We start from the raw sequence: 27964 nt of genomic DNA on the forward strand, positions 1-27964 counted from the left end.
TAGCCCACGCCTCGCAACCATACAACATTGTTGGAACTACTATTCCTTCAAACATACCCATTTTTGCTTTCCGGGATAATGTTCTCGACTTCCACACATTTTTCAAGGCTCCCAAAATTTTCGCCCCCTCCTCCACCCTATGATCCACTTCCGCTTCCATGGTTCCATCCGCTGACAGATCCACTCCCAGATATCTAAAACACTTCACTTCCTCCAGTTTTTCACCATTCAAACTCACCTCCCAATTGACTTGACCCTCAACCCTACTGTACCTAATAACCTTGCTCTTATTCACATTTACTCTTAACTTTCTTCTTCCACACACTTTACCAAACTCCGTCACCAGCTTCTGCAGTTTCTCACATGAATCCGCCACCAGCGCTGTATCATCAGCGAACAACAACTGACTCACTTCCCAAGCTCTCTCATCCCCAACAGACTTCATACTTGCCCCTCTTTCCAAGACTCTTGCATTTACCTCCCTAACAACCCCATCCATAAACAAATTAAACAACCATGGAGACATCACACACCCCTGCCGCAAACCTACATTCACTGAGAACCAATCACTTTCCTCTCTTCCTACACGTACACATGCCTTACATCCTCGATAAAAACTTTTCACTGCTTCTAACAACTTGCCTCCCACACCATATATTCTTAATACCTTCCACAGAGCATCTCTATCAACTCTATCATATGCCTTCTCCAGATCCATAAATGCTACATACAAATCCATTTGCTTTTCTAAGTATTTCTCACATACATTCTTCAAAGCAAACACCTGATCCACACATCCTCTACCACTTCTGAAACCACACTGCTCTTCCCCAATCTGATGCTCTGTACATGCCTTCACCCTCTCAATCAATACCCTCCCATATAATTTACCAGGAATACTCAACAAACTTATACCTCTGTAATATATATATATATATATATATATATATATATATATATATATTTCTTTTTTCTTTTTTCTTTCATACTATTCGCAACTATAGACCATTATGAATACTAAGGAGGGGATGGAGTGAGAGAAAGAGATGGGAGATGTGTAAAGTAAGAGAGGATGGAAATTAGAAACCATGTTTAACTGCCTTTACTTTGCTTCCATGAATGTTTGATCTCTTTCTTATGTTAGTACTTGATTATGTTTGTTGATATACCAAAAACTTTCCCCTTAGTTATAGTACTCTCATTATCTAATCTTTTAGCTTCTACCATTCTCCTTTTAGAAGAATATTTAATTACACATTGTAAAATCCACATTTAACACCATTTCTAGTTACACTGTGCTACTAAAAGAGTCCTCTTACTGCATTTGTCTAAGGCTTAATTGATTAAATTGATTAGTGTTAAGGCACAGCTTTTAAAGCTACTACTTGTTTTTAACTTGGGGTCAGTTTTTGTTCTTATTTAGGTGACCATCAGCTGTGCTTTCCCATGATTAGTCTGGTAAGCTCTTAGGGATAGCATGGAGCTACCTGCCTCAGGATAAATTATTGTAACATCATTTTAAACTATTTCCAGATAATAGAAAACAAGATGGAGACGTACAGGTGTTTCCTTTATTAATTGATTTTGATTTACTGCAGAAATCTCAGGAAACCAATTGCCGTTCAACAGTCACACAAGGAGCAGCATTACATTAACAATTTTGAAGTAAGTTAATGAAATAGCTTGGATAGATAATATGCTAGAATTATTTTTTAACTTCTCATTACTGATTTTCTTTAGAATCAAATGTATTCAGCAATAATAATGAAAATGTTAGTTATTTATCATTGCATTTTGAAAATAGTTTACCAGATTCAAAGAAGTGTGAGTCATCTACAGTCTTTGTAGATACTTTGATCACCACATACTTCTTTGTATCTTATTACGAAAGACCCAGTAGCAATGTTACAAATTAATTTTGAAAAGTACTACATTTTAGTTTGGACCATTTTCTTCATGACTTTAGGGAGAGGGCATTTTCATGCAATGATGGGGCACATGAAGGCCTGTCTTACTGGATGCATTTGTGCTGAGAACATGTTATTATTTCTTATTTTCCCAACCTGAATGTCAGTTATTTTGTAACTAATGATTCTTTTTACTGATTATTATTTTGGAGTAGAATTTCACCGAACACCAAGTATGGTGCATTTGTTTGCCAGCAGTAGTTGTGTGTAACTGGAGAGATGAAGTCCTTTTGCTTAAGGCTACTCAAGTTTTGTTAGAATGGATAACCAGCACACACTGTTGGCTCTTACTTCATTTCAGATCAGTAGCCAGTAAGTGGTCTGCCTGATATTCTCATGAGTTCTTCTACTTTAGGTGTTCTTCAACCTTAGGCCTTCAAGGAGGGCAGAGCCAAAGGCTATTTTCTCAAACTGGAGGTAGCAGAGGACAGTATAGTTGTCTGTAAGGGAAGATTTGGAAAAAAAAAAAAAAAAGGGGGGTGGATGTTGTAGCAGACACACTTGTTTGATGGTTGGGGTAAGGTTTGGATAGCATATTAGAAGGTAGCCAGTTTCCCTTACTTTCAAGGGTAACATTTTGATTGGACAGATAGCCCCAACAGGCTGTGGGTAGTCATGCTTGCTCTGATTGATGGTGGATAAGAAGCTATGATTAGTGAAATTTACTATGTTTAAAGAATTATAGCTTCTTTATTTTAGCAGTAGTTATTTTGAAACTTAGGATGATTTAGGAGCATACATTTAATCCAAATCTTATTGACTGATGTATATGACAAGAATTTTTTCTTCTGTAGATATTAGTGAAAATACAGTAAAAAGTTCTTTGATTTTGTCAGTCTTCATTACATGAATGAAATACAAATGACATCTCCATTCAGGTAAAATAAATAAGTTTTACGTTTGTCTTGCATATTTCATATTAATTATTTTGGAAGAATTTAGTTTTACATACATTGTTAGATACAGGGTACCCTGTTGCAATCATAATGCATTCCTAGAGAAAGAGCTTCAAATTAATCAACTTTCAGTGAGTCGCTATGACATTTATGATATGGAGATATATTTTTGACAGTATTATTTCTTGCCTGTGAGTGATATATGATGGATTAGTTTGGCTTTTACTGTACAAACTATTGATTAAAGAATAATCCAGGGCATGTACACATGATACACTGCAGTATTATTTAGTGTTGTTGGCACCATTGTGAGATGATAAGCTGTACTCATCTTGAGTGGTAACAGCAGATGTAGGTGAGTTGGTGGTGGATGGTAGTCATGCTGGGGGAGTCTCAGCAATGCTCATCAGATTGGCTCAGATTGCTGCGAGTAAGCATAAACAGAAATGATGGATGTTACAAAATCATATGAATTTGTAGTTTTTCGATACAGTATAGAATTACAAAAAAACTGAGAGATCTGAAGTGAATCAGCTTTTGGTAGGGCAGGTTTTATTGGGGTATTCCATTACTGCTTACTTGAAGTTTTCTCAACTAGATTTCTGATATAAATTTCTTTATTTGTATTGATTTTGTACAGAACAAAATCAGCTCATAAATCACAGTGCAAGCTAATGCCTGCATCAGCGTGAATGCTAATCCAACCTGCAGAAGTTTTCTGCAGATGTGTCAAGCTTTGCTGTTGTTGAGTCTTCAACACTTGAAAATATGGAGATGGTCAGGCAAGATTTTACAGTATCCCACCTTCTCACAGCAGGATAAGGTGTAAATCATTTCATGTAGATGGTTACATTTTTGAGATTGTCATGCAAAATGGGCCTTTTATAAATGTTTTGGTTTCATTTTATGATAGTTTTTAGGATTTTCATTATGCCTTTGAAAGGACCTTCTGATCTGTTGATGTTTATATTGCTCTATACTGTATTGTAATTGTATACTTTTTTATATCATTCTTGCCATCATTCATGTCTCTATTATAGGTTCAAAACTTATTTCAGTACAAGAATCTATACTTCTAGCAAAAGTACTGATAGATGACCCCCAAATTTGGCAATCCAAACACTGGAATGTTCTGAAAACTGGCTGTTTTGATGGCGGCTTGATTGGGTTAGAGTAAATTCATATAGCCAGATTGCTTCTGGCTGTTTGACTTGAAATTACTGAAAACTTAATTAGCCCCTTAAACAGGCATATGAAATGGATGATTTTCAAGTAGAGTATTAAATTTTGATTTAGGCTTGTCTCTTACATAAGTAATTGTCAATCCTTTTTTTTTTTTTTACTTAGTGTTGTAAGTCTATTTGTTATCACTTCTAGCTAGCCTTTTTTTTTTTGCCCTATTTTAGTGTTTGTTTGGATTTTCACCCCTGTTTAGAAAATATCTAAAAGGCGAGGAAATGGTCATGTGACTGTTGGAAGTGCCAAGAGGGAGCAAGTTTTTGCGAGTATGCAAGGAATGTGGAAGTACTCAACATATCACAGAAGTGAGAGTTATTGAAAATGTTGTTTGGTAAGTATGAGGTCATTAGCTTTGATAGAATGTTTAGGTTTTGAAATTTTGTGCCAATAGTGATATCCCAAAGTTCATGGACAAATAGAAAATAATGCATGAACATAAGAGTGCTCATCAGACAAAGTGTTGTTCATAAGGAGCGAAAAAGTTCCTTTGATTTGTGATGTAATTTTGGCCCAAGTCTAGGTTTTTATGAGGGATTAGGTCTAACAAGCCAATACACCTACTCATGCTGATTTACTGAATTTAAAAAATGCCTTGACATTATTGAATTATTTTTCCTTATTTTATGATACTTTGTCGCTGTCTCCCGCTTTAGCGAGGTAGTGCAAGGAAACAGACGAAACAATGGCCCAACCCACTCACATACACGTATATACATACACATCCACATACGCACATATACCTACCTATACATACACAGACATATACATATATACACATGTACATAATTCATACTTGCTGCCTTTATCCATTCCCATCACCACCCCACCACACATGAAATGGCAAGCCCCTACCCCCGTACGCATGCAAGGTAGCGCTAGGAAAAGACAACAAAGGCCACATTCATTCACACTCAGTCTCTAGCTGTCATGCATAATGCACCGAAACCACAGCTCCCTTTCCATATCCAGGCCCCACAAAACTTTCCATGGTTTACTCCAGACGCTTCACATGCCTTGGTTCAATCCATTGACAGCACTCCGACCCCGGTAAACCACATCATTCCAATTCGCTCTATTCCTTGCATGCCTTTCACCCTCCAGCATGTTCAAGCCCCGATCGCTCAAAATCTTTTTCACCTCATCCGTCCACCTTCAATTTGGTCTCCCACTTCTCCTCATTCCCTCCACCTCTGACACAAATATCTGACACATGATTATTAAATTATGTGGAGAAAAAGCCTCAGGTGAAAGTGAAGCTACTGAATCATATTTGGAAGTATTCCCTAAGATGGTTTATGATGAAGATTTATGGCCTGAGTATGTATGCAGTGCCAGCCAAATATGATTATTTTGGGAATGTAAACCTAGAAAGATGTATGTTATCACTGATGAAACATTCCAAACAGGTATAAGGATTCATAGGAAAGTCATACAGTTCTTGGGTGTGCTTATGCTTCTGAGACAAATATGTTAAAATTATTAGTTACTGGGCTTTCAGTGGGGTTATGGTTATTTCAGTGATTTAGAAAGCCAGTAAACATGCATAGATTGCAACTTTACTATGCTTGAATTGGTCTGAAAATCATTTTGTGCCTCAGGCCAGAGTGCATTGTCAGTAAGTTGGTCCTCTTGAAAATTATAAGACTTTCCTAGAGTTCAACAGCATCCTTGCACTCCTTGTATTTTTTTTTTTTTTTTTTGTAAAAGACAATGTTTATGGTGTTTAAATTTCCCCTTATTACACCTCTCTTATGTACAGCTCATAGGCCAAGGAATTCTTTGTGCTTTTAAGTGCTGATATAAGGACGAGTTTTTGTGGAAAATGCTAAAAGCATGCAACAAGAGTGCTGTTTGGTATGCAGCTAGTACCTAAGGGAATATTGGTAAACTCATGGCATAACTTGTAGCCATCCACATTTTTCTAGAGGATAAAGCTATCTATCTATCCATTTATATCTGTGATACCTGTTCTCTTCTGGAACTCCCTCAAGGGTGTGGCCATAACAATAAAGTTTCCATAGCTAGTGAACTCCAGTGCTGCTTCTTATCCTTCAGTGCCTCACCCTTAATGGGCAACTGTTAGAGGGCAAGTCTAGCACAGTGTTTGTAGAGTCTCCTACCTCATGTTCCTACTGACTGCTGCCTAACACTCCCACCCAGTCCACTTACCAACTATTTCTACCTACTGCTTCTGCCTAAAGCTCCTGCCTAAATGTTCCTGCCTACTTCTTCTATCTGTTGCTCTTAATGTTTTTTGCCAAAAGGCAGGGTTGGCACATAGCAATCACCACAAGAAAATCTTGAGTTACAAAGAATGAGCTGTGTGAGTTAAGTGTTGTCAGGTGTTAGGTATGACAAGGAGAGATGTATGTTTCTGGACAGAATGCCAGTAGTCCATGTGTGGGTGAGGCAGAAAGAAAAGACTGCTACCTCAGTCGGAAGAGTGCAACTTGACAATCGCTGCAGTGCTGGATTACTACACAGCCATCACTAACCCTCCTGATACCCAGACAGGTAGTACTGGTAATATACCTCCCTGGTCGTTGGCTTCCTACCAACTACATACTACCTGAAGCAGAACCTGACATCCTTGCATTTCATGTTGTACATAAATATTAGTTTGTGCTGGATTTGTGGCTGAACGCCAGAATTTTGTCATGTAATCAAGCAAGGGTTTTAACCCCCTTGGTGTATCCAGATGGATGATAATGCATGAAGTGTTGTACCTCAATTTCAAGGCTGTGTGCCAAGTGTGGGTGGTGACTGAGGTGGTGGTGCATGCTAATTTCTTCCAACAATCAGTCATGCTCCAGCCATGCCAATGAGAGAACATTTTCTAGGAGAGAAATTGAGTGGGCCTTACCTGCATATATAGGACCAGGCAGGATATGATCCTGAATTATCCGATGATGATGATTAGTCTGTTGATCGTGTAGAGTAATTTTATGGAAACTGACCCTTTAGGCCCTTAAAATTGACCAAGATGAGGTTGGAGGTCTAATAGCAAAAGTGTGGGGAGTTATATCAGCGATAAGTTGATCATGACTACGTTGCATCTGGCTGATATGGCTGGTAATTTCACAAACTTTTATAGTTTTGCAGTTATGAAAAAATTCTCAATGAATCACACTGATTATAACAAAAGATACTGTTATATGTGACAAAACATTATGATAATTAGTTATCAAGGTTTCTGTGTTGGTAGAATTAACAATAAAACATTTCATTTGCAACTCATTTCACTCGGGCCTTACTCCCATATTTTTTAGTGCAGTGTGTTAAAACATCTACAAAACTTGTACATATTATTAGAGCGAAAGTAACATACCTATTAAGGTATTTATTGCATTGTTATGAACATCTTTGAAATTGTTGGGTTTTTGAACAGCTTGAAAAAACATGAATCTTGAAGGTTGGAAAGGAAAACTTAGTGAGACATTTAAGAGTTGAATGACAAGGATGTTGAAGAATGTTTTGATATAGACAATTATGTTCCTGTAGTGAATCAACTAACTGAGAGTGAATTAGTAAATGGTGCTTACTCCAGACCAAGAAAAACGTATGTGAATGATAATGAAAATGATAGTTTGACAAGACAGGAAATGGCAAGAGGTCTAGAGCAAAAGTGAAGTATACATTATAAATGTAATTAAGATTAAAGAAGTCTTTCAAAAAGAAAGCATGAACACCAAAAACAAGTGAAACTGCTGGACATATTCAGAAAAGTTGCTGAACATTGTGAAAATCCTCTGGAGCGTACACCTTCAACTTCTACAGGAATTGATTTTATCAACCTCTGTCCCAGAGATTCCATCAGATGCAATGTTATTGGTAACTTGTAACAATTTAAAGGCATTTTTCCTTACCTGTATTCATTTTTACTGTATTATCTCTGCACTGGGGAATGACAAATGAGCCACAAAATTCTGATGTCTGGCTGAGTTCCCAACCATGCCGGATTTGGGTTTGTCTGCCTGTATATGATTACTGAATTTATTATAAGTACTGATGAACTGCAAGATATTTATTACAGGTAGAACATTCAGACTGATGTTAGATATAGATGGCTTTTTATTTGAATACATGACATACTCTCAAGAACAGTGTTTATTGAATTTTTTATAATAATGGCTGGTGAAATACTCAAAATCACATACTTACAAAATCACTTACAAATAAGACAATTACCAACATATTATACAAAAAACTTAATTTTTATTTGAATGAAAGAAGTTATAATATCTCCATGTTGCCAGATAACTGCACAGATTAGTCAAGATGCAGGTGATGGACCATACCACTATGGTTCCCACTATAGCAACTCTGGTATTGTTTTACACTTCCTGGTGCGACTTCCTCCATTCACACAACTGTTTCTTCGATATCAAGGTAAGTGTGGATTTAGGTATTTTTTACAGTGGAAGTATGTAAGAATCTACTCTTGAGCCTTTTCTATTATGTCTTTATCAGCATTATCTGTTCTTGAAAAGTGAATTTCATTAACAAATGGATTTGTATGTAGCATTCATGGATCTGGAGAAGGCATATGATAGAGTTGATAGAGATGCTCTGTGGAAGGTACTAAGAATATATGGTGTGGGAGGCAAGTTGTTAGAAGCAGTGAAAAGTTTTTATCGAGGATGTAAGGCATGTGTACGTGTAGGAAGAGAGGAAAGTGATTGGTTCTCAGTGAATGTAGGTTTGCGGTAGGGGTGTGTGATGTCTCCATGGTTGTTTAATTTTTTTATGGATGGGGTTGTTAGAGAGGTGAATGCAAAAGTTTTAGAAAGAGGGGCAAGTATGCAGTCTGTTATGGATGAGAGAGCTTGGGAAGTGAGTCAGTTGTTGTTCGCTGATGATACAGCGCTTGTGGCTGATTCATGTGAGAAACTGCAGAAGCTGGTGACTGAGTTTGGTAAAGTGTGTGAAAGAGGAAAGTTAAGAGTAAATGTGAATAAGAGCAAGGTTATTAGGTACAGTAGGGTTGAGGGTCAAGTCAATTGGGAGGTAAGTTTGAATGGAGAAAAACTGGAGGAAGTAAAGTGTTTTAGATATCTGGGAGTGGATCTGGCAGCGGATGGAACCATGGAAGCGGAAGTGAATCATAGAGTGGGGGAGGGGGCGAAAATCCTGGGAGCCTTGAAGAATGTTTGGAAGTCGAGAACATTATCTCGGAAAGCGAAAATGGGTATGTTTGAAGGAATAGTGGTTCCAACAATGTTGTATGGTTGCGAGGCGTGGGCTATGGATAGAGTTGTGGGCAGGAGGGTGGATGTGCTGGAAATGAGATGTTTGAGGACAATATGTGGTGTGAGGTGGTTTGATCGAGTAAGTAATGTAAGGGTAAGAGAGATGTGTGGAAATAAAAAGAGCATGGTTGAGAGAGCAGAAGAGGGTGTTTTGAAATGGTTTGGGCACATGGAGAGAATGAGTGAGGAAAGATTGACCAAGAGGATATATGTATCGGAGGTGGAGGGAACGAGGAGAAGTGGGAGACCAAATTGGAGGTGGAAAGATGGAGTGAAAAAGATTTTGAGTGATCGTGGCCTGAACATGCAGGAGGGTGAAAGGCAGGCAAGAAATAGAGTGAATTGGTGCGATGTGGTATACCAGGGTCGACGTGCTGTCAATGGATTGAATCAGGGCATGTGAAGCGTCTGGGGTAAACCATGGAAAGTTGTGTGGGGCCTGGATGTGGAAAGGGAGCTGTGGTTTCGGGCATTATTACATGACAGGTAGAGACTGAGTGTGAACGAATGGGGCCTTTGTTGTCTTTTCCTAGCGCTACCTCGCACACATGAGGGGGAGGGGGATGTTATTCCATGTGTGGCGAGGTGGCGATGGGAATAAATAAAGGCAGACAGTGTGAATTATGTGCATGTGTATATGTATGTCTGTGTGTGTATATATATGTGTGCATTGAGATGTATAGGTGTGTATATTTGCCAGTGTGGACGTGTATGCATATACATTTGTATGGGGGTGGATTGGGCCATTTCTTTCGTCTGTTTCCTTGTGCTACCTCGCAAACGCGGGAGACAGCGACAAAGCAAAATAATATGATAATGAAATATTTCTTAGACATGTCAAGTTAAAATAGCTTGGATAGTCAATAAAGAGGAGCAAAACTTCTAAATCAAATTGACCACCAAACCACCCCAAACAGTTGAGAGCTCAAAAGTCAAGTGTCATGTATCAGACAAGCAGGTATCCTTCAACTGGCACATTTACAGTACATCAACCATATGGTCATTTTACTTAGTGGTTGCAGGAGTTGAATTTGTTCTTATCATGCCATTATGTACTCGATCAACTCTTCCGAACCACATGTTTTTCTCACACATTTAGTACCCGACATTCTCCGTTCTGTACATTCTTGTGAATAGCCCATGCCATACATCCATACACTGATGGGACTCCTAAACATTGTCTGATTAATATGGGACAACCAGGCTAGTCCTGCCATCTTCTTACAAGCACCATACACCTGCTCAAACCTCACATACTTTACTTCACATAAGTACTTTTGCCACATCCTGTCTGATCATTCATTGTAGAATATAATCATAGACCTGTGGCCCCTATTCCCAGGCATCATGGGGTGCTAAGAATCTCAGACTGTAGTAGTACTGGCCCCTTCCATGACCTTTCCTTTTCTGATACACCTTTCTATTTTTCTCTTTACCAACATTCATGGTCTCTCTAGTAACCTCCCTTCTATTGAACACCATCTGTCTAGTACCTCTCTTAATTTCTTACTTCTCCTTGAGATCCAGTTGTCTGATGATGTTCTCACTTGCCCCTTTTCATACCCAACTTAATCTCTACTCATGATTCCAGTTTTTTTTTTTTTTTTCTATTCTAACATCAACATACCTGTTGCATGTCTTTTGTACTTTGAGTCCCCAAACTTTGATGTCATAGGCTCAAGGTCTGTCTCCCATCCACTACACTTTTCCTCTGCTTTACCCATCGTTCCTCAAATTCTGGAATTTTATATTCCCCTTCAACAATTTAAACTCCTGCCATGAGACTGTGGTATCCTCTGACCTGTAAGCTGAGATCTTCTATTTAGGGATTTCAGCACTCACCATAGGGAATAGTTGAATTTGTCCCTTACAGTATTGGCAGTATTGAAGCCCACATGTTCTCCATTCTCAGTGATCTAAAGCAAATTATCTTCCACCCTACTCTCCTATTATTCTGGATCCCACAGTATCATTACTATCTCGCCTTCAATTGGTTCATCTGATCACAGTCTCATAAAGGTATCTATTTTAGTGGCACCTCCCCCTCCAGCAGCAGCAGCATCCCTGCTAAGTATAAATTTTGGCATCTCAACAAAGTTGACTGGAATAACTTTGTGAAAATTCTTTTCTGACTTTCCTTGGGTAAATTACTGTCTCTTATATGGGGATGCCTCTTTCTCCACCAAAGATATAGCAAGGGTTATTCTTGCAAAAATGGGGGCATTTATGCTTTTTTTCCTCTAAGACAACCTCTTCTTCCAATCCACGGCTCAGCCATTCCTGTTCTGAGGTTATTCAGGCAAGGGATCAGGCATATTGGGCTTGGAAAACTCTCTTCATCTGGCTCCCATTCAGCATATGCTACCTCACATAATCATTGCAGGTATGTTATTCATGAGGCAGAGGATTCCTTTAGTCCAGTGAAGTACAGTAACCTTTCCTCTTCATCCACTGATAAGTCTTTCTGATCTTTAGCTAAGGCTATTTTTAATATCTTTTGTCACTCTACCTTTCCTTTACTGTTTGTTCTGATGGTATTATAGCTGTCTCTGCCATAGATATAACAACTCTCTTTGGTTCCTGTTTCTTCTTTAACTCCACCTTGGATGACTCTAACATTCCTTTACTGCCTGATGGTTCTGTTACTAATCTTATGCCCCCCTTGTAATCTCTTTGTGGACTCTCCAAAAAAACGCTTCTTTCTCTGTACACAAGCAAGGCTTATGGTCCTTTTGGCATCCATCCCCATGTACTGAAAGAGTGTGCCTCTGAACTTGCCCCTATGCTTGCTCATCTGTTATGTTTTTTAAAAACCAGAACTTTACTTTCTTGAAAGCATGCGTTGGTACTCTCAGTCCATAAAAAGGGTGACCGTTCTGACCCCTCTAACTGTCGCCCTGTTGCTTTGATATCTGTCATTTCCAAAGTCTGAATCCCTCCTCACCTCCCATATCCTTAGACATCCTGCTGCTTTTTATATCTCATTTCCAAAGTCTGAATCCCTCCTCACCTCCCATATCCATAGACAATGTGAATCTCACAGTCTTCTCCCTGATCACCAGTATAGCTTCTGTAAGGCAAGATCCGCTGGTGATGCTCTTTCCTGTCTCACTGACTGGTCATCATCCCTGAAAAATTTTGGGAAGTCCTGTGTAGTTGCCCTTGACATATCCAAAGCTTTTGACAGGGTATAGCTTCGGGGTCTTACCTCTAAGCTTCTTTCTGTTGGTTTCTCTCCACTGTGTTTCCTCATATCCCTCCTTCACTTTTTTTGTTCCCTCATTTCTAGCTTCCTCTCCGACTGATCGAATTCCATGATTGTTGATGGATCAGCCTTTTCACTTCTTCCATCAACATCAGTGTACCTCAAGGGTGTCCTGTCCCCAGCACTTTTCTTTTATCTGCGATTTTCCCTCTTCTGCAGATAACCAAGTGCACTCGCACACTGTAACTCACCTCAGCTCCCATTGTTTCATTCGATACCATGACCACTCCTAGGTGTCTAAAACACTTTACTTCCTCTAAGTTTTGTCCCTTCACACTCACTCCCCAACCAATCTGTTTCTTTGTAACGTTAAACTTAATAACCTTGCCTGTATTCACGATTTCTCTCAACATTCTCCTTTCACTCGTTCTCCCAAACTAAGAGACCATCTTCTGCAGATTCTCCCTCAAATCTGCCACTACTGTCATGTCATTAGCAAATAACAATTTAGTATAAGGAAAATTATTCAATAAGTTAATGAAGCCTCAACATGTACTTTATCTGTTATACAATGCCCCTTGCTGGTGCATTAGTAACATAAGTCCTTTTTTGAAGAAATGATAGAGCAGAGAAATCCTGATATATATGTAATAATGGTGTTTCAGTTAAAAGTAATTAATTAATGAAGATTTTACTCAGATCAGAACTGCAGAGTCGTGAAACTTATAAGAGATCCTGTCATGTTTCTATATCCTTTAGAATTAGAAATGGCATATGTGCAGATTTACAACATTACTTGATGCAATCGTTGAAGTAGGTGTAATGAATATTTTTTTGATGTTATTGTGATCTTGAAGATATGCATTATGCATATTACCTTCTGTGTACATATTCAAGGTCATTTTTTCATAATGATGAATGCATGATAATTTTGTTGCATTAATCTAGTAACAGGAAAATTCATGTGCTATTGGCTTAAGACACCATTTGTGTCACGAAAAAGCAGTGCTTGATTGTGAGACTGAAGTTCTGCTCAAATTTTCTTTCATTCAGCCAGGGAAACTGTTTTATCCCTTAGCATCTTTAGCTATTCATTGAATAGGGTGATGTGGTAGCCCATTTCATAATCAGTTCTTTTGTTGCCCAAGAGAATTTCTATGCTTAAATAGAGGATGCTGATTTGTTGATTAACAATTTTACCATGTCATGAAACTGATAGCATTCTTTACCCTTCATTGTGTTCAGGAAGTGTGTTTAAGTTATGATTGACATACCTAAGCCCTAAAAAGAGGAGCAGAGGATACATTTGATATATATATATAACTAGCCCCAACTTTAATTAGGACTAAAATTCCTTCACTCCCTGATGTTTCTCCTACTAATCTTTAGCCCCTCCCTGCAATCTCTGTTGGGACTGCTCAAAAAGCACTTCTCTCTGTGGACACAAGCATGACTTATGGTCCTGATGGCATCCAGCCCCATGTACTAAGAGTGCCTCTGAACTTGCACCTCTCCCATTTCTGTTTAAAAACCAAAGTTTTTCCCTCTGCTCAAAAGCATATTGATACATCCCATCCTTAAAAAGGGTGACCATTCTGACCCCTCTAACTATCATCCCATTGCTTTGACATTTACCATTTCCAAATCTTTGAATCCCTCCTCAACAAGTGCTTCCTTACAATCAAATTGGCCTGGAAAGACTCAAGATGACTGGCCATACATGTTAGCAGACTTAGGATACTTTTGGTGGCAGTTAGTACTAGCATATGTTGAAATTGATAACTACTGGTAGCTGTTATTGGTGGGTAGCTATGATATATCATTATTTAGGGGTTTTATGACATTATCCTAGTGATTTTGATGGACTATAGTCTATTGCTCTTACCTTTTTGCCAAAAGGCAGAGTTAGTACAAAGCAATCACCACAGGAAATCTATAGTTGTGAAGAATGAGCTGTGTGAGTTGTGTTTTGCTATGTGTTATTTGTGACAAGGAGAGATTTTATGTTTGTGGACAGAATACCAGCAGTCCATGTGTGGTTGAGGTAGAAAGAAAAGACAGTTACCTGGGTTAAAGGAGTGCAACTTGACAACCACTGAAGTGCTGGCTCACTAAGCAAGCATCATTAGCCCTCCCAATACTTAGGCAGGTCATACCGGTAATATACTTCCCGAGTCAGTGGCTGCCTACCAACTACTACCTTTGGATTGTATTGTGTACTTTTACCACATTGCCATTACACCTGTTAAGAAACAACACAGTTATGTTAATGTTCCTGTGAGGATTTTACTAGCATGATTTTTTCATATCAAGAGACTCTGTGTTACCATTTGTGTTTTGATCATTTGAAAAAACTGAATAAATAAGGAAAGGTAAAAGTTGCAATTAGGAATTTTCATACCATGCTATGTTGTAATTATTATTATATATGACAACTACCTCATTATGTATTCTTCATCATGCATACCTTTGTCTTTGGGAGTTTAGAATTTAAAGGATTTCTTTAATTTATTTTAAGATGGTAACTTCGATATCCCAGATCGGACTTTCCATGCTGTGCAAACCACTTGGCGTCTGGCCTCCTGTGATTCTACAACAGATTTCAAAGAGCTCATTCCTGAGTTCTTCTTCCTTCCAGAGATTTTTCTCAACTCAGAGGGTAATTAAGTGCTTTACAGATATGTCAGTTTGTGAAAGGCTGTGAAATTGCCAGAGCTGTATTGAAAATAGTGTTCAGAAATCTTTTTTAATCTACTGATGAGATTGTGCAAGCTCATTTTTTTGTACAGACCTGGAGTGTGTAGGCCAGGTGGAATAAGGATAATGAAATGAAGATGAAGATTTAAATAGTATGCAGTCATTTCTGTGAAAACTATGATGCCAAGGTGGAACTGATTGGTATATAAGGGGTATGAATAGAGAGAATGGCAAAGAGTGCATTTTAGTGAATTGAGCAAGAGTGTATTCAGAATACCAGAATTGAAAGTAAATGATCATTTGAAGGTTTATGTGTTAGGGAAGGATGACTTTACTGAGGTAAATTTAGATGTGTAAAAACCATAAATTGTAAGAGATCTGGCACAAGTCATATTGCTGTTTTATGAAAAAAAAAACATAAATTGAATACTGAATATAGATATGGTTTAAAGTTGTTTCCATTTTCAAACTTTGTTGAGAAATATTCAAAATATGCAATAACTATTCAGAAAACATGCATGATGTGAAAATACTGCATCCTTCAGGTTTTAACATGGGTGTGCGGCAAAGTGGTGAAAGAGTACATCATGTCCAACTGCCTCCCTGGAGCTGTGATGACCCACGAAGGTAGGTCATTCATATTGTATATACTATCACTTTGATTACTTTCTCTCTTTCTTTACATGATCATCCCACCTCACACCACATATTGTCATCAGGCATTTCATTTTCAGCATGACTGTTCGTTTCCTTTTTTTTCATTCAATGCCCAAGACAAATTGTCCTTACTTCCTCCACTCACTCATTAATGCTCCTAGGACCTTAAAACCCTCTTCTATCATTTGACTTGCTTCATCTCCCATGGTTCCTTCTACTGCCATGTCCACTCCCTGGTAGATGCCCAAAGAACTCCATTTCCTTCAGGTATTCCACAGTCAGACTTATGTGCAGACCATCCCAGCTCATCTCCATGCTGCAACTCTTTGCCTTACTTTTGTTACATTTACTCACAACTTTCTCCTTCCAAACTCTGCCACAGCATGTTTAGTTTCTCTCTGGAGTCTGTGTCTAGAGCAGTTTCATCTGCACACACCAGGTATCTCATGCTGTAGATTTACCACTTGCATTATGACTCTTGCATTCACTTCCCTGAGCATCTTATCCATAACCATGGTAGCATCACACATCCTTGAGAACCACTTACCCTTAAATCCACCCTTTGCTTTACAATTCCTGCAACACATCCTTAAGAACCACTTACCCTCCTTCTATCCTATATGCGTACATGCCTTAATGTCCAGATAAAATTTTTCACTGCTTTTGATAACTTTTCATGTACTTCATATTTTTGTAGTACTTTTGACAAGGCCTTTCTTTCAACTCAATTATTCTCTTTCTTCAGATTCATAGGTGCTACATATGATTTACTCTCTCCAAGTTTTTCATCCACAAATTTTTCAAAGCAAACACCTAGTTTACACGTCCCAGAAGTTTAGAATATGTAGGGCTTTAGCATGCATTACAGTTTCATATATGGTTAGTGTGTTTATTTTTGATATTTGTTTTCTGGAGTATGTCTCTGATGCCCATTCCCTTTAGGAACTCCCATAAAAGGGATGGGCATGGCAAAAGGTTTCTCTTATCCCAGTCCTTGCGTGCTTCCCTCATGGACACCATTCCATGCTTTCTTCCACTGTTTCTTTCACTCCAATACTCTTCCACTCCATCTCCCCATGAAATAAGGGTCTTCCTCTCTTTAATTATTCTGTAATACACTGTGCTTGTAAACTCCCAATCTTGCATTCTTTCCACATTCCCAAATTACCTCAAAGTATTACATTTCACCCACTCTACCACTCCAGAATTCATTCCCTTTGCATTCCCTGCCATACCAACTCTCTCATAAACTCCCTCATTTCTTTCTTCATTCCATATAGTCATACTACATGCTCATTTGAAATATAGCTAGATAAGGGACTTAATGACTCTTCTACCCTGTACTGCTCTCTCCCTTATCTCTCCTTCCATATAACCAAACTTACCCAAAATGGTTCCCAAATACTTAAACTCTGTCATGTCTTTCAGTCTTTGTGCCCACACATCTATAAGACTGTTTAAGACACTTCTTTGTCTCAATCTATAGGGGCTTTGCAAAATCTGTACTTTCACTCTTCCTCATTTCAAACACCATTACTTTACTTTTACTCATATTTACCTTCAATTGCCATGTTTACACACATCATAAAACACACATCCTTCTACAACTCTTCTCTCAGCCATTAACACAGTATCATCAGCAAGCAGGCATGTCACTAGCCACCATACCTGACTGCCACCCTCCATGTCTGCATCTCTTTTTCCTGGAATTGCTTTCATCACCCTTCTCTCTCCATCCATGTATATGTTAAAGAGCCATGATGATATCACATAGCCCTCCCTCACTCCTACATGTTTACTGAAACTTTTGCTCAACTCTCCAGCCACTTTTATATATTCAGTTGCCCCTTTGTTGAAGGCTTTCACACTGTCCAACTGTAACCATACCCCATAGATTCTTAAAACATCCCATAAAGCATTCCACTTGACTTCGTCATATGCTTTCTCCAAATCCATAAAAGCTGTATACACCACCTTACCTTTTGCTAAATACTTTTTCACAGTAATTTTCACTGCAAAAATCTGATCCTCTTTTCCCCTCCTTTTCCTAAAAACCCCTTGCTCCTCACTTATTATGTCTTCAGTCTTTTCCTTCATTCCATAGATAGATAGATTGAACATATAAGAATTTGTGAATTTGTTTCACCAATGTATGTGGTAAGAAAGTTAGACTGATAGATTAGTAGAAAGGTATTATACACCCATTAGATGTACTTTTTACAGGTTTGTTTTAATTCATCGAGCAGCTCTTGAATCACCACTAGTGACCCAGAATCTGCACCATTGGATTGATCTTGTGTTTGGCTTCAAGCAAACTGGTCGAGCAGCTGTAGAAGCCATCAATGTTTTCCATCCAGCAGTAAGGGATTGGACTTCCTCCTCAAGAACCATGTATTGTAAATGGCACTTTCATCCTCTTTTCTCCATCTGTTAATCTTTATCCAGTATGGCATTGCACACATATACTTTTAGGATAGTGAATTTAAAAATCTGTTCTGCATGTGCTTTCTATTGTATACGTATTATTCTACTTCTGGTCATATTTGCTTCACCCGTACATGTCTCTTCCTTCGGTCAGAGGCACTCTTAAGGGAGGACAAATTGGGTAAATGCTTAGGGGCCCACTTTTCTGGGGATCATAAATTTTTGCCCTTTTATAGGTGAAATACAGCAAGAAATGGCTTCCTGACAATACTGATTTGTTGAACACTCATCATACTTACCCAAATTTATGTGTAATTCTTCACGTTTTTCCAGCGTACCTGTAACAGTTGTGTGTGGAGTGGTCATTTTCAAATTTGAAAGTTACTGAATATTTTCAGGGCCCTCCTGTGTTACAGAATAGCTTCTTTGATCAGCATTAATTTCAGGTGAACATGAAGGTGGGTGAGGTTTAGATCATAGTAAGCTGATTAAGGCTTTCACACCATCCACTTCTAACAAAGTACAAAAAGATACTTAATCGATATATAAGTAATTCATCAGTGCAGTGGCTGTCTGCTTGTCTTTTTATGGTATCTCCCAGTAATTTTCTTCAATTAGTCTTGGATTTTAACTTCTGAATGACATTTTCATATGATTTGTTTGTTAACAGTTGTGTTTAAAGTGTAGTATTGATATATTAGTACTTCTACTCCAGTTAAAATAGAAATTGATTTCACTGATTATATTGTTACGAATATTGTACTAAGATATTTACTTTGCAGCTTCATAGATATGGCAAGTGAGAAGTGTCTGTTTGCGTATTGTTCATTAAATTCACACCTCTAAGGGGTCCCAGTAGAATCATTGGCCCAAGCTGCTGAGAATCTCCATAGGAACACCTGTGTCTCAGAATGTCATTACACTGATTGTATTGTTATGAATATTGTACTAAGATATTTACTTTGCAGCTTCATAGATATGGCTAGTGAGAAATGTCTGATTTGCGTATAGTTCATTAAATTCACACCTAAGGGGTCCCAGTAGAATCATTGGCCCAAAGCAGCTGAGAACATCATAAGGACACCTTTGCCTCAGAAAGTCATTACACCCTACCTTTAGTCTTACTATGTTCTGTGTAATATTCAGCTCATTCTTGCTATTTATCATATTCATTCATTTTTGTTAAAAAAGAAGCCAGAATTACTGTAGCATATGATATTGAAATATAAGATTTTGAACAATATTTAACTCTGTAAACTTCCTAATTTATTGACTACACTGAACAAGATTGAACATGTTAACATCCTCAGTGCACCACAAAACTGGCTTTTCCTGCTTCAGGGCTTACTGATTAGAAAATGCTTTTGAGATCTTTTTAAGCTTCTTGGTGTCTGTTGGCACATTTATATTATTGTCTCATGTTTATAAAAGCATTTGCTTGATAGTAGCTTTTTCCACTTCATGTTTCCTAGTCAATCAGGAGGTCAGATTGCTAACACTTTAATCCTGGATCTACAGAAAGTGCATAGTATAACATGAACGAGGTGGCTGCAGCAAATGGTCTTCCTTGACCCAGCTGTCACTAAAGATTATTACTATTTTAAATTATTATAGATTAATTATGTATGAAAAAAAATCATCTGATGTGGAAATTAGCCTTCAGAAGCAAATGATTAAACTTTGTAGTCAAGGACAAAAGCTGAAATGTAGTAAGGTTCCTGAAACTCCCTGTCTGTTTAGTTGAAACAGACAGAGTTAAGGTTTCTGTAGGTTTTGTGTATTAAGAAGAAGTCCCTTACTGACTATGTTATTATCAACAGCATTTTTGAACATATACACTGAAGGTATGTATGCCATTTTATCAACTACGGCATACTGTTTTGAGTATCTTTGGTATTTTTTTTCCACCCTCTGGGTGAGTATCACAGCAGCCATGGGCTACTTTTAGTCAAGCTTGGCAGGTCCCACAGACTGTTGCCATGAAGAAGCATACAGTGATGTGTGAGAGATATAACCATGTCACCCAAGCATCGTTCCCCATGCTGTGACTGCCTTGTTCTTTTTTCTAAAATTACTTGTTTGTACTGAATAGGGAGGGAGTTGCACACTCATGGGGCCTCTTCTCTTTTACATTCTTTAATATTGTACTTCTCAAATTTATGTATGGTGTCTGCATTAAATATGCCCTCAATTGTTATATTCCATTCATCCACCACTCATACATTAATGTACTTCTGTACATCTTTCTAACAAGTTTATTTAATTTCACTGTGATTCACACTGAGTTAGGAACTCCGTAAGTGATCTCAATGCAGTACAAATGTTTGATAACTTGTTTGCCCTCTTTACATAGGTTTCCCATATCAGCTGCTCATACTTTTGCAATGAGGTCACTGAAAGCTTAGGTTGTACATCCTTATGTTAGAGGTGGAATAGAAAAGCTTTTTTCATACTCCATTCACATTCTTCTTGCTGGAAAATTGATTTGTGCCTTACTTTCCTCTCTTCATGGAAATTAAAGTAGTGATTTGAACAGATTTTTGTATTGCCTTAAGGATGTTCAGGCAGTGCTGTGGGTGAAGTTTAGTGTAGGTGTTCTCTATGCAGCAACCTATCACTTATATTTGCTTTGCACACACTCTTGATATTTGCTCACTGCAGTAACCTTCTTTTTTACTTTTATACACTGTAAGAAAAGACATATAAAATTCAAAGTAGAAGGCATTAACAATCTTGTATTTTAAAACATCTGAAAATATAATAGGTTGCTAGATGTACTAATAACTTTTTGTTCATATATTATAGTGTTTAATTGCAATTCTATCCTTTCTGCATATTACCAGTTATCATTTATTCCTTAGAAATTAGCAAACTCAGTAGGGAGCTTGAAGAGACAAATGATTAAATTCATCTTGTGAAAAAGAAAACCCAGAACATTAAGCATTATATGTTTGTTAGTTTTCCTGATCCTTCAGACATGTTTGATGTGTCCCTCTTTCACATGTACATTGAAAATTTTTAGGAAAGATATTTTCTTTTGTTTTCTTTCTCCACCCTTAGACATATTTTGGCTATGATGTTGAGAGTGGTGGTGATGAGATTAGCCGTGAAGCTCGAAAAGCGATGATCAAAACCTATGGACAGACACCACAGCAATTATTCACAAGCCCTCATCCAAGTGTGAGCAGTATTGGACCAGCTCAGAATCCTCAGGTGAGTGCCTTTTATATTTACAGTACTATTAAGCAGCTATTGGTGTACAGTAAAGGCCAACATTTCTAAATGCTGTCATTTTTTGATAGCTCTTGTAAATAGACTGTTTATTGTCCATTTCCTTCCCTGAATATCTTCCCATTTAGTTTGTTAAGAACATAAGCTAGGCAAATGGGAAATGTGCATATTTGTCGTATGGTTAATATTACTTGCATGAGTAGTTTCAATACTTTCAAATGAAAATAGTTGTTTCCAACCACATATATCTTCATATTGTTAATTGTGTTACTAAATACTTATCTTCATATTGTTAACTCCATTATTACATTGGGTAGGGTAGATTAGTTGTGTTCATCCTATTATTTCATATGTTAAATTATTTAAACCACATCCAATGGTTTAGCTTGATATAAGTACTTCCAGCCAAATATAAGTGCTTTAACTTTTTTTCTCAAAATTGAGTCATAAAATGACAACAGACTGTTCATACCTCCTTCATATATAAAGCATTGCCCTTGTACCTGTCTATCCCGGGTATTCTTGCCAAGGTGGCCTCTTTTCTACAATATTTTTATCACATAGTTTATGATATCGGCAAGTTTTTTCCTCGAACCAGTAAACCAAATGCAACAAATGTGGAGACAGTCAGTAACCGTGTTGATGGAGGATTCATGTGGTCTCTGCATCTCTGACAAAAAATGCATACTTTATAGAGAAGATAATGAATGGTTATTATTGTTTCACCTTGAATATTTTCATGTTAATGACATAAAGATATATTTCTACAATTTATTTTTGTACTTAACAGGCACCTGAGGTGTTGCACGAAGTGCGAGGGTTACGCTGGGGCACATATGCTGGCTCTCCAGCTGATGATCGCCCTATCTTAGCTTTGGTGCAGACTCTGAAAAGTCCTGCCACACACATTACCAGTATATCTTCATCTGAGCTGCTTCTGATGCCTCCCCACACACATGTTTTAAGAGCCGGAGTGAATAAAGGTAGCAGCTCCAATTAGTTTTGTTACTTTATTCTTAACTGGCTTTTGAGGTTCCTTGAGTTGTATAATCTGGACTATAGTAGCCAAGGTTACATGCAGCCATGCTTGTTATTACAGAGTAGGGCCAGGCTCATGCTTATGTGATGAATAACCATTAATAGTGTAAATGATTTTTGAATGATATAATTTTTCGTGGGGCTGGGATTAATGCTACGCTCAATTAGTAATATCCATTGTGAGACATAAATATAGACATTCTTAGTTTTCTGAAGATTTCATGGATTCTTGGTTTTACTTATATCCTTGCTGAAACATCAAAAAGCTCTGGTCCATTAGATATATTCATATATTTGACAGCTAGTGACTGAGTTGAATGAATGTGGCCTTTTTTGTCTCTTCTCATGGTGCTACCTTGCTGAAGCAGGGGGCAGCAATGCTCTGCCCTTGTGGGCTTGTGGGGTAGGATGGCCCCGGGAATGGATTGAAGGCAAGCAAGGATGTGTATGTACATGTGTGTGTATATATATATATATATATATATATATATATATATATATATATATATATATATATATATATATATATATTATCCCTGGGGATAGGGGATTAAGAATACTTCCCATGTATTCCCTGCGTGTCGTAGAAGGCGACTAAAAGGGGAGGGAGCGGGGGACTGGAAATCCTCCCCTCTCGTTTTTTTTTTTAATTTTCCAAAAGAAGGAACAGAGGGGGCCAGGTGAGGATATTCCAAAAGAGGCCCAGTCCTCTGTTCTTAACGCTACCTCGCTAATGCGGGAAATGGCGAATAGTTTAAAAGAAAGAAGAAAGAATATATATATATATATGTCTGTGTATGTTTATGTTGATATGTATATGTATGTGTATGGGCATTTATGTATATATATATGAGTGGATGGGTCATTCTTCATCTGTTTCCTGATGCCACCTCACTGACACGGGAAGCAGCGATCAAGAATAATAAGTTATGAATATAGATATTTTTTGTATTTTTCATATCTGTTTTTGCGGTATGCTTTAGCTCTTCAATGCTTCTACTGTAGTGTGTCTTATATGCTCTTTCTTGATTTTGTCACTAAAGCTAGTTTTTGCCTTGTATAATTTTTCTGATTTTCAAATGCATCTGTTTTAATATCAGTCTTGGAAACCTTTTGTCTTGGGGTTTTATTACATGCTGCAAAGCCCACTGGGTGGGAAGTATGATTCTCTTCCTTAGTTTACAAAGTACCTATGCCTTTTTGTATCCCTGTAACTCAGTGGTTCCCAGTTGGGATGCCATAGCACTCTGGGGATTCAGAGACATCTCTAAGAGATGCCACTGAAGTTTTCACTCATAAATCATCACAATTACAGTGACATATTTTTTTTATACTTTCACATTAAAGCAGATCTAACAGTTTTTCTGTATATTGCTTACAATAACAGAAATTGTGAATAAAGTTTAAGGAACATGTCATGGGAGAAAGTTGCCATGAAATATGATGAATGTGGGATGGATGCAGCAAAATATGCAGGTTCTTAAATCAGCCACTAGAGCTGAATCATCAGCAATGGATGCTGCAAAACATGCAGTTTCTTACTCAAAACGGCCACTTGAGCTGTATCATCAGCAAACAACAACAAATCCATCTGTTTTTCTAAGTATTTCTCGTGCTTATTCTTCAAAGCAAACACCTGATCCACACATCTTCTACCGCTTCTGAAACAACGCTGCTCTTCCCCAGTCTGATGCTCTTTACATGCCTTCACCCTCTCAGCCAATACCCTTCCAACAATATTGCAGGAATACTAAACAAACAGGCATATACATATATATTTCTTTTCTTTCAAACTATTCGCCATTTCCCGCATTAGCGAGGTAGCGTTAAGAACAGAGGACTGAGCCTTTGAGGGACTACCCTCACCTGGCCCAATTCTCTGTTCCTTCTTTTGGAAAATTAAAAAAAAAAAACGAGAGGGGAGGATTTCCAGCCCCCCGCTCCCTCCCCTTTTAGTCGCCTTCTACGACACGCAGGGAATACGTGGGAAGTATTCTTGCTCCCCTATCCCCAGGGATAAATACATATATATACATGTACATATTCATACTTGCATGCCTTCATCCATTCCTGGTGTGACCCTGCCCCGCAGGAAACAGTATTGTTACCCCTTGCTTCAGCTAGGTAGTGCCAGGAAACAGACTAAAAGGCCACATTCGTCCACAATCAGTCTCTAGCTGTCATATGTAATGCACCGAAACCACAGCTCCCTATCCATGTCTAGGGCTCACAGACCTTTCCATGTATTACCCGAGACATTTCACATGCCCTGGTTCAGTCCATTGATAGCACCTTGACCCTGGTATACCACATCGTTCCAGTTCACTCTATTCCTTACACACCTGTCTATCATATATAATCGTATATGATAGACTGAAGAACTATTTTGGAGACAGATTTATGTATGATATATGGGGTTTTGACATTGAAATATTTCATTTCATTTCAGTGCTTGGCATTGCAGTTTTTAAGCTATGTTGTTATGTGAGTTTATTGATGAAATTCCTTAATCTGTTTTCAAGGTATAAATGGTGCATACATACTATCATCCCACCATCATGATGGTATCATTCGTTGCCGTCGCTTGAAGGAAACTCTGGCTCATCCCCTCATATCTTTGCCCCATTATGATGAGGTAAGACTATTTCTTTCTTATTAAAGCCATAAATGTTTAATAATTGTACTTAACTATGATCTTAGATAACACCTTAGAATGTATCAGGTATTATTGAAATAAGTATATAGAGCTGATAGTGTCAAAGGGAGTAAGGCAGTGATATTGCATGGAAATTGAGAGAGGGGAAGGGGAAATTTCAGTACAGGAAACATTATCTAAGGATGATATAGATGTAGCAATAAGCAGATTAAGAATGGTAAAATCCCTCAGAGGGGATGGGATAACAGCAGATATTGTAAAGAGTGGAAATGATGTAGCAGACTGGATGTACAAAATGTGTTTGTGGAAAGTAGGAGGGTGCCAAAAGATGGAGAGGGCAGTGACAGTCTTTGCACAAAGGAATGGGCAATAAAACTGAGAATGAATTATGGAGAAATCAGGTTACTGATACTGATCACTCACACAAATTCCCTCTTAAGTAATGCTTATACACCTCTTTTCTTTTTCACTAGCATCTTTGTCATATCATCCAACCTCTTGCTACCCTTTCTTGTGTCCCCTTCTCCCACCCTCTGCATGTCACACACTTCTCTCACACATGTCAGCACTGGTGCTCTAGACATGTTTCATACCTACTCACCTTTTCCTGTTCAACATTAAATCATTCCTAGTATCTCTTCACACAAACCTCTTTTTTCAGGCTCACTTAGTTTCATCACCCTCTTTTCAACCACATAATTTCTTCTTTTCTGATAGCCTCCAAGGCGGATGAGCTTTCCTCACTTAGCTCCTTCTGTAACACTTGATAATAAAGCTGTTTAGTTCAGTGATTTTCAAGATGATTTTTTTAAACAATACGAAGATTGCAGGTAATGTAGATGAAAAATGATATTGTATCATTTCTGAATAAAATAATATGGTTTATGATGAAAACTTCATCACTAAATTATTTTATTTATTTATTATACTTTGTCGCTGTCTCCCGCGTCAGCGAGATAGTGCAAGGAAACAGACGAAAGAATGGCCCAACCCACCCACATACACATGTATATACATTCACGTCCACACACGCACATATACATACCTATACATCTCAATGTATACATATATATACACACACAGACATATACATATATACACATGTACATAATTCATACTGTCTGCCCTTATTCATTCCTGTCGCCACCCCGCCACACATGAAATAACAACCCCCCCCCCGCATGTGCGCAAGGTAGCGCTAGGAAAAGAAAACTAAGGCCACATTCGTTCACGCTGTCTCTAGCTGTCATATATAATGCACCAAATCCACAGCTCCCTTTCCACATCCAGACCCCACAGAACTTTCCAATAAAATCAATCAAAAATGTAAAAATATGTGAAAAATGTTTAGGGATTAGAGATTTGTCTTCATGGTTAATCTTCTAAGATAGAGGCTGTTGTATCCCTCTGGACTTATCTAAAGAGCAAACCAGTGTTGCTAAATTCTTTGGGTTGGTACAACTCCAGGAAGGGTAGAGAATTTAGCTCTTAGTTATAGATACAGTTCTCTTCTTGATTGGTCAGTCTTAGACATCTTTTATATGAACTGCATTAATTCATTCTTCATGTGAAGAGGTTATTATCACATTATGGCTTTCATGCAATGCTGTCCAGCTGCCAGGCCACTTACCTGAGAATAGTAGAGTGTTTCTGCAGCTCATGTGAAAAAGAGAAATAAGGTTTTTATTTCCTTTTACAGGTTATGTGGTGTAGTTGTGGAAGCAGCCAAGTGTGGGTTGGATTGGCATCAGGTCAGATTCTGGTGTATTCAGTGACACCAAGTCATGTTGGTGATGATTTGACAGCTTCAGTGCCACCAACTTTCCTTTTGGCACACACAGCTCCAGTGACACACATGCATGTATCAGAGGCATTCAGTGTTTGCATTTCTGGTGGCAAAGATGGGATGTGTGTACTATGGGACACCAACAGGTCAGATTTACTGGATTGTCTATAATTTTTAGCTTAGGTGGCATAAGTAATTCCATGGTTCATTATCAGACATCTGTCATCTCTTTATTCACTTCCCCTAAAATTGTGAGCCAGACTGATTTGAATCATGGGATTATACCTTGAGTCAGTCAAATTTGAATTTAATAAAAGATTTTGAATTCTTCCCAATGAATTAATCATGTGCGAGTGTGGTCATTGTTATTGTCTCGCATTGGTCTTTTTAGTTAAGAGATAGTGAGTGAAATTTATTACAGAATGATTAATGGACAGAGGTTTTGCAAGAAATTCCCCATTATGATTTTTCCATTTTATCATCCCAAACCATAAAATAGGATGATTAACAAGGTCTTATTTCCAAACACTATCCACAGCACTACACTTATTTCTCCTTTCGAACTCTCTTCTCACACATACTCCTCAACTCATTATATTGTATCAGTGTCTACCTTGAGATAATGCTCTGGTCTATGATCAGGATCACAGGTTGTAATGGGAGGTGAAAACACACACTACACCTTGCCTTCCATCTTGTAATAGAGGCAGGGTTTGTATAATTAGTGTTCGAATTTCTCTCTTTGTGTGTATAATTTACATGAGATTAGTCATTGAAAATTTTCTAAGTTAACCATGCATTTCTGTTACTGCAAGAAATCATTAGCATATCGCTCTTCATGCTCTTCTGTACCATGAAGCAAATTCAGCCACGTCTGCACTCATTATGATCTATCTTCTGCTTTTTTTATAATATAAAC

General features: G+C 38.0%; 1 protein-coding gene across 2 annotated transcripts in view; it reads left to right on the forward strand.

Annotated features, from left to right (window-relative positions):
* LOC139761476 (lysosomal-trafficking regulator-like) overlaps window positions 1-27964 on the forward strand; it is a 174209-nt gene that overhangs the window by 140001 nt on the left and 6244 nt on the right. The window contains exons 44-52 of one of the 2 annotated variants that reach the window (XM_071685719.1): window positions 1599-1665; window positions 8359-8491; window positions 15075-15215; window positions 15799-15880; window positions 18134-18269; window positions 21395-21547; window positions 22356-22548; window positions 25126-25238; window positions 26959-27191. In XM_071685719.1, coding sequence (XP_071541820.1) covers window positions 1599-1665; window positions 8359-8491; window positions 15075-15215; window positions 15799-15880; window positions 18134-18269; window positions 21395-21547; window positions 22356-22548; window positions 25126-25238; window positions 26959-27191 — 1251 coding nt within the window. Of the gene's footprint in view, window positions 1-1598; window positions 1666-8358; window positions 8492-15074; window positions 15216-15798; window positions 15881-18133; window positions 18307-21394; window positions 21548-22355; window positions 22549-25125; window positions 25239-26958; window positions 27192-27964 lie in introns of those variants that run through there. The other variant, XM_071685720.1, reaches the window with a different exon arrangement.

Source organism: Panulirus ornatus, chromosome 40, assembly GCF_036320965.1.
Source record: "Panulirus ornatus isolate Po-2019 chromosome 40, ASM3632096v1, whole genome shotgun sequence".
Taxonomy (NCBI): domain Eukaryota; kingdom Metazoa; phylum Arthropoda; class Malacostraca; order Decapoda; family Palinuridae; genus Panulirus; species Panulirus ornatus.